This window comes from Dendrobium catenatum, unplaced genomic scaffold (genome assembly GCF_001605985.2).
Source record: "Dendrobium catenatum unplaced genomic scaffold, ASM160598v2 fragScaff_scaffold_474, whole genome shotgun sequence".
Classification (NCBI taxonomy): domain Eukaryota; kingdom Viridiplantae; phylum Streptophyta; class Magnoliopsida; order Asparagales; family Orchidaceae; genus Dendrobium; species Dendrobium catenatum.
The window spans coordinates 389752-397954 of NW_021318936.1; the positions used below are offsets into that span (position 1 = coordinate 389752).

The 8203-nt window shown below is 33.0% G+C and overlaps 1 protein-coding gene across 1 annotated transcript; it reads right to left on the bottom strand.

Annotated features, from left to right (window-relative positions):
- Nucleotides 1–5084: 5084 nt before the first annotated feature.
- LOC114579535 lies at nucleotides 5085–7972 on the bottom strand. Its single transcript, XM_028694397.1, has 8 exons — nucleotides 7841–7972; nucleotides 7664–7747; nucleotides 6728–7372; nucleotides 6197–6644; nucleotides 5805–5860; nucleotides 5615–5711; nucleotides 5319–5560; nucleotides 5085–5096 (listed from the first exon to the last, which is right to left on the bottom strand). The coding sequence occupies exons 1-8, from the start codon at nucleotides 7970–7972 to the stop codon at nucleotides 5085–5087; spliced, it is 1716 nt and encodes a 571-aa protein (XP_028550230.1).
- Nucleotides 7973–8203: the final 231 nt, after the last annotated feature.

Below are 8203 nucleotides of genomic sequence, written 5' to 3' on the forward strand. Positions count from 1 at the left end.
TTTTAATATATATTATATTGTACGATATTTATATCATCCCGGATGATTTGTATTTTTTTATCTCTATGCATATAGACAGTTATACGGGCAAAATAAGTTATTATAATTGATCATACGTACGAAATTATATTTCATACAAAGGAACCTTATATCTTTCAAAGTGTGTGTGTGTGTGTGTGTGTGTGTGTGGGGGGGGGGGGGGGGGGGAAACCCCCCTCTTGGGTAAAATGTCGATCCTTAGTTTGGACTGATTATGTAAAGTTTTGTTTTTTTCCAATACATATCGTACTGTACTATTTTTATATCATCCTGGATGATGTGTATTCATTCATAAGTACACACCTAGATGATTATCTCAGAAGAATCAGTTATTATAACTGATCGTACGTATGAACCCCTAGTTCGTATGTACAAACCATCAATCGTAATGTAGGAATCTTTTTCATACGTATGAAAGATCTTTTTTTTTTAATAGGAGGGCTTTAGAATTCTTTTTCATTTACTTCAATAGCCACTTCCAATCCTTCTCATTTTAGAAGTGGCCAGTTCAAAGAAGCGCGGTAGAGTCCCTAAGGTTTCATCATCTAGGGGTGGAGATCAATACTTTCTGTCAAGAAAAAAAGAGGACTCTTACTATAAGTTTGTCATTGCAAAAATCACTTCACCTAGACTCTTAATTCAAGAGGATATACATTTTCAAATCATTCCTCTTTTTTCCTTAACCTAGTTTGCCTTCATTATGACTCTCATCCTTGCTTACAATAAAGAGTAATTTGACCACTTTTTGGCAAACTTGAGTTTTAGTGAGGATGAGAGTAGGACAACATATTTTGTCAAAAAGAAATAGGTAGAAATTACTATGAAGGATCTAGGAACTTTTCTGTATTTAAGGACTCAAGGTACTAGAGCTCGCACTATGACTTCCAAATCTGACTATGATTGGTCAGAAATAAATAAAACTCTTAGAGGGGTCACTCAAGTTGGTTATTTGACTAGAGTGTATACTCTAAATCAAAATGCAAGGGTCGTCCAACATGTCCTTAGAACTTCAATCATTCCGAAGGCTGGTGATCACATAAACAATACTCCTCTTCTTTCCACTAATAACTATCTAATCATGATTGGACAACCAATTGATGAAGCCTAACTCATTATATACTACATTCATAACCTTTCTAAAATTGGGTTTATCTCTCATAGGAGGAAGAAAAATATTGCTTTAAGACATCTAGGGACCTATGTCTTAGAAAAGAAGTACAACATTTTTTATTTTGATGGTCCCACTGAATTACCAATCTACTTCACAGATGCATCTTTGAGCACTTTTTGGAAGTAATGACAATTCTAGTGAGGATACTCAGGAAGAAGGGGGAGCACCTGCACCTGCTTATGGACCTAACTTTCAGGAGATGGTTCAACATTTTGACTAATTAAAAAGTCATTTTAATCAACTTTTTGATCAAATTCAAACACCTAAATCAGCAGGATGTATAGTACCAACAAGACATAAGTTGGATCCGAGGTCAGTTTGACTCAGTGAATCCTAATGTAGCTATGATGAATATCTATTTCTCAATCTTCAACCAACCTCCTCCTCCAGACCAGGGCCCTTCAGAGTTATATATATACTTGTTGTGTGTTGTCAAAGCCAGTCCTTTGAGATGTGATGATCTTAGTGATGGTTTTTGTGGTTTTTGTATTTGTGTTTGTTCAGTGATTTGTGTAATTTTGATGTTATGTTGTTTCTATTTTTATGAATTGATATCAAAATTGCTTCAATGTATTTATTCTTTAAATTGATATCAATAAAAAATGTCTTCTTTTATTAGTTTATTTCATTCATTATTTGGAATGTAAGTTTGCCTATATGTTAATCCCGTCTTAATTGATCCAAAAAGTGTTATAAATTAAATTACAATACAAAAATTAATTTCATCATGAAATTTAATTTTTCAAAATTTAAGTTAACTTATAACTCGATCAAGTTAAGGCTATCAATCTCATGTTATTTTTAGCCAAACATTATTTAAATATTATTATTGCATTTTTTATGTCTTATTATTTTTTATTTTCTCTTTTCAATATAATTATCTTTGTAATTAGAGAAATTTGATTTTATAGATTATTGATTTTGGAAAGATCAATTAAAAAAATAGAGTATAAAAAAGAAATGTATAATGTGTATAAAAATCAAAAGAATGCGTAGTGATTCGCAAATTGAAAAGAGGCATAAAATTATCCCAAATACAAAAAGATGCTAAAAGTGTGCCACATATTCTTAAAAAAGATGCACAATATCACCAAATTGAATTTGTTCTTTTCTCTATCATTTAATCTTCAAATTCAAATCTATTTAGTGTTCAATTATATTTTGTATTTAAAATTAAAATTATTTAATCTTCATTTCAACACTTTTGTAATAATTCCCCTTATCTAATTGTCTAGAATGCTTCATGACCTTGATCACTTTTTCTTGTTTATGTTATACTTTAACTTAAATGTTTTGAATCTTTCTTTTTTATCTAATGGTTATTAATTTTATTATTGCAATTATAGTTGAATCTCTTTCAAGATCAATTACTAAGATTTCTCATATGACTTCTTTCATTTCAAATTTTTTATTTCCCTTTTCTTGCTATAAAAAGAGGGAGTAATCTTGTATATTATTTGGTGAGTTAGTGTTGTTGTTTGTGTTAATGTGTTAATGTTTTTATGTTTCTGGGTTTGTTGTTTTGCTTTTGGGTTTGTGCTCTGTTTATTGTTTTTCTTTTGTGTTTTGTTATTTATGAAAAAAAAAAGTTTATTCTTAAAGGAATTCCCTCACTTTCACATGTTTATTCATTTAGGGGGAGTTATGGAGAAATATAAGGTATTCAATTTTATTTAAATTATAATTATTTTGCTATCATAAAAAATGGGAAGACTTTTGAGATAGTTGCTACCTAGTTCTTGATTGTTGATATTCTTGCAACTTGTATATTTTTGATAATTCCAAATATTATTGTTTTGATTATTATTTCTCCTAACATATTTTGAAAGAATTATTTTTTTATTTGTGTGTACTAATATTTCAGGGAAATCATACTCTGGATTGTTGAAGACTTCAAATCATAGCCGTTTAGGGTTTACTGTAAATGAAGTCTATATTTTTTATTTTATTTAGTCTGAGAGAGTGTGATTGTAATTAAGTAATTGTGCGCATACACACCGAGGGAGAGTTTAAAATTATAATTTTTAAACTGATTGTACTGTAAAATGTCCTTTTATATGGGATGATCTGATCAGTTATTTTCCCTTTGAGCAATCAAACGAACAAATAGGAGAAACTTTTTCTAATTCTGGATCATACTGTATGATTTCGTAATCATATGTACTCCATCCAGGGTAAGAATTAGACGGGTCCCTTTTCATCTAGATGAACTTGAAAATTTTCTAAATGGTTTATATAGTACTATGTCATCATCGTACATATGCCGTCCAGGGTACAAATTAAATGGGTTCCTTTTCATTCAAATGAACTTGAAAATTTTCTAAATGGTTCATACCATACAATGTCATCATCGTACATATGTCATCTAAGATATGAATTTGATGGGTCCCTTTTTGTCCAGATGTGCTTAAAAATTTTCTAAACAGTTTATACCATTCGATGTTATCATCATACGTACGTCGTCCAGGGTACCAATTAGATGGGTCCCTCTTTGTCTCGATGAACTTGAAAATTTTCATAACTAATCATACCTTATGATGTCATCATGGTACATATGCCATAAAAGGTACAAATTTGTGGGGTTCCTCTTCATCCAAACGAAGTTGAAAAAATTTCTAACTATTCACCCTGAATGAAGTTGGTTATTACCGAATGATGATCATGTATGAATTCATTTCATACTAATTCGTAATAGGTTCGTACGCAATAGTTTTTAAACTATTTGTATGTATGAACATATAATTGTACTGCACGATCATGTGCGCTCAAAATTGAAAATTTTAGTTTTCTAGATAGTTTTTTGTGTCTTTGATATAAAAGGTCCACTAAAATTGACATGAAAAAGTCTTATTTTTGTAATTTTTCAAGGGAAATTAAAAAAAAGAGTGTCTGAGAGTGTTTGAGAGAGATTTCGTGCAAGTGGAGTGTGAAGGGTTCACAAGATTACTCAAAAGTAAGGATCTCTTTATGATTTTGATGTTTACACTTCTTTTCATCTTTCTAGTTGCTCATGATAAGATGTTTAGAGAAGATCTAGTACTCTACCAATACTTGGAGGGTGTGAAAGGATGATGGTACTCTGTCTATACTTGGAAGGTGTGAAAGGACGAAGGTACTCTATCTACACTTGGAGGGTGTGAAAAGATGACGGTTCTCTATCGACACTTGGAGGGTGTGAAAGGATGAAGATTCTCTACCGCGCTAGGGATTGGTGGAAGAGAGGTTTTTGTTAAGGCTTCTCCGCTTTACTGGGGGGACAAAAGCAGGGTCACTTTGGTAATGTGTAATACCTAAAGAGGGAGTCTTCAGGTAGTGGATGTAGGTAATGTTTGAACAAACTACTATAAACTTTTGTGTCTTTTAAATTTCCACATTTTATTTTCTAAAAGTTTTTATCATGGTTGAAAAGTTTTATTTTGAAACTTAATTTAACTTTCTACAAACTTTAAATCAGTTTTCTATTTAAAAAATCCAAAAAAAAATTTAAATTACCAATTCACCCCCCCTTTTGGTAAGCCTTGGAACAATAGCTTAGGTTTAACAACCTATAAGAAATCAACACATTTCACTACTCTCATAGGTCCCCATGTTGGGCTCATTAAACCTTTGTCTTATAAATCTCTAGCTTTATTGTGAACTTGGTATATATAGAAAGTATATATAGAAAGTATATATATATATATATATATATATATTACTATTATTTTCATTAAGTTAATTAAATATATATAAGGTTGAAGTGACTTGTCAAAATGCATACCTTTTTTTGGAATAAATCTGGAAATTTAGATTCTACTCTCTTTTCTTTCTCTAATTGTGATATTGTATTCTGACCATTAATGAACTTTCTACACAAATTTTTAATTTAGGGCATCTATGTTGGATTCTGTAGAATGTATAGAATTTTAAATGAAGCTTACTTGATATATGGCTCAACTTTAGCATAATTAAGTAGTGTGTGCAATAGTGTAACTCTTATCTCCTTATTTTCCTTTTTTTTTTTTTTCTTCTTTAAAAAATTCTGAATGAATTTGATAATATTGATATTATCACTCTCTATGATTAGCCCTTTATATTCCAACATCCAGCTCCTCAAATAATCCTTAACCGTGAGGACTGCTTGTAGCTCAAGATGACCAATATCCCAATGATTTCCATTCTTTCCAAAGGCACTAATAAACCATCCTTTGTTGTCACGGAAAACTCCTCCAATGCAAGCCAGATTAGAGCTTGTCAAAGAATCGTCTACATTAACCTTAATCCATTCTTTCGGTGGAAGGTACCAAGTTCTTTGAGACTCCCTAAGGAGATTAGTACCCCAGCTAGAGTGAAATGGACCAGATTTGGAGACTGTAAAAAATAGGGCATTAGCAGCAATAATAGAGCATGACAGAGCATACCTACCATTCTTGATATCATTCCGGTTCTTCCAAGAATAATACATAATAGAGCAATACATCCGAACAATCCCAGAATTCTTGGTAGACATCTTCTTTAGGTCCTTTAAACAGCAATCCAGTGAATGAAATATAGGAATAAAAATAACCCACTCCCTCAGCTTCATAATGATTTCAATCAAATATTTGCAATGCACCATAATGTGCTCATAAGTTTCATTAACATGGCATCCTCTAACACAAAGAGCATTATCTAAAAATTTTTGGTTCATGAGGAACACATTAGTAGGAATAGCTGATTTACCCAACCTCCACCATAAAATTTCAATTTTCGTATTCATCTTCAAATTCTTTACCCAGCTGAAATACTCCACATTCTCCAAATTGCATCTGTTGACCCACATCTGTTCATACACCAAGGCAGACACAGTCTTTCCCGAGCACATCTTCATCAACTCCTTCTAGTCCTCCTCACAATGCTCAATTGGAATTTGAGTAATTAAAGAAATAAGGTCTGAATGAAATGCCCTTTGTAACAAATCAGAATTCCACATACCGTTGGTGAATTTCAACTACTGCACATTCATACCATCCAGGAAATTGTAATCAGCAAAAGTCAGCCAGCGATTAATACACCTATCAAGAAGCCATGTGTCATTTAAAATACTGATTGTATCTCCACTACCCACCTTCCAACGAACCTCCATCTTCAGCTTACTCCCACCATCCAACAGAATTTTCCAAGCATTTGAATTGATGTTCCTTTGAGCTCCATTCATCACATTATCCCCATAGTTATTTTTCATAACACGGTGAAGCAAAGAATAAGGCTTCTGAATATAATTCCATGTCACTTTGGATCTTAAAGATCTAATTCTATGTAGAGGAGAAAGCAAGCCCAATCTTCCCAAACACCTTGGTTTGCAAATATTACTCCAAGAAATATAGTGCATCCCCTTAGTTCCATCACTATTATTCCAAATAAAGCTTCTACACAATTTTTCCAGCTCATGTATTAACATCTTAGGTACCAAAGACTGAGTAATTAAAAAATTAGTCATAGAAAGCAAAGAACTTTCAATGAGACTCAATTTAAGTCCCAAAGATAAAGACTTCCTACTCCAAGCATTAAGTCTATCCATGGCATTGCTAAAATCTCTTGGTAATCAGCCATCTTAATTCTATCTAGTGATATTTTCACTCCCAAGTACTTCATTTCCTTCACTATTCTGAAGCCAAGAACCCTGCCAATCCTCTTCTTCATATGATAACTGACCACCTTGCCGAACAACAGCTGAGATTTACTAACATTAATTTTTTGCCCAGTCCACATACAGAACTTCTCCATAATGGTCTTCATAACTATAGCAAGATCAACAGATGCATGAGAAAAAGTGAGAGTGTCATCTGCATAAAGCAAATGCGTGATCTTCGGTCCTCTACTTGAAATTTGAATGCGAATACTCTTCCCCCTTAGCTCTAGTGAATTTGAAATCAATTGAAAACACATGATGAATAAGTATGGTGAAAGTGGACATCCCTGACGGAATCCACTCTGGGCATTAATCCATTCAGAATTCTTCCCATTGATAATAACAAAAAATCTCACATATACAACACATTCCAAGAGAAGATTAGAGAAAATGGTAGGAAAACCATACCATCTTAAAATATGCCGAAGAGTTGTCCATCCCATGCTATCATATGCTTGATCCATATCAAGCTTTACAGCCATCAACCCCTTCTTGTTCTTTGAGAGTTTGAACTTATGGAAAATCTCTTGAGCTAACAAACAATGTTCAGCAATGGATCTTCCATGGTTGAAGGCAGCTTACTCTTCAAAAATCATCTTAGAAATACCCCTCTTCAATCTGTTAACTAACATAGTAGCCACTATCTTATAATTGGTTTGACATAAGCTAATGGGCCTAAAATTAGAAGGAGTCAAGGGATTCTTAATCTTAGGAATTAAGACAATCAAGGTGTCTTTCCATTCCTTATTCATATGACTGGAATTGAAGAAACTTCTTACAACATTCCATAGAGTTTCCCATACAATGTTCCAATAACTCTTGTAGAAGGAGGAATTGATGCCATCCAAACCTGGAGCCTTGTTGTTCCCTTGCTGAAACACCGAAATCTGTAGCTCATTCACAGTAAATTCAGCATTAAACATATCCATATCCTCAACAGTTAACTTCTGATTTTACATAACTAATGGCCAGCCCGTTACCTCACACTCCCTATGCTTCCATTTCTTCTTAAAGAAACTTGTGAAAACCTTCTCAATTTGATCCTCCTCCTCATGCAGCTTGTTTGCTTCATCTGTGATTTGAAAAATATGATTTCCATTCCTTCTAGCCATGGCAAAGCTACGAAAAAGGTTGGAATTTGCATCACCTTCCTCATGCCACCTAGCCTTAGCTCTTTGGTTCCACCAAGTAGAAAGTCTTCTCAAAGTAACATTACGTTCATGTACTTTTTTTCTAAGTTCAAAAAGATCATCAGCAGACCAATTAATATTCAATGCTTCCTTATTTTACAAATCAAGGATCTCCTTCTTCAGTTTTTCTTTTAACACATTCAGGTCTTTGCA

Excerpts from the sequence above, each read along its gene's own strand:
- LOC114579535 (XM_028694397.1), bottom strand. The coding sequence starts at position 7,972 with ATGGCTAGAAGGAATGGAAATCATATTTTTCAAATCACAGATGAAGCA. Across the intron at positions 7,748-7,840 it reads GGAAGCATAGGGAGTGTGAG|ATTTCGGTGTTTCAGCAAGG; the intron begins GTAACGGGCTGG and ends AATGAGCTACAG. Across the intron at positions 5,561-5,614 it reads CCGGAATGATATCAAGAATG|TCTCCAAATCTGGTCCATTT; the intron begins GTAGGTATGCTC and ends TATTTTTTACAG.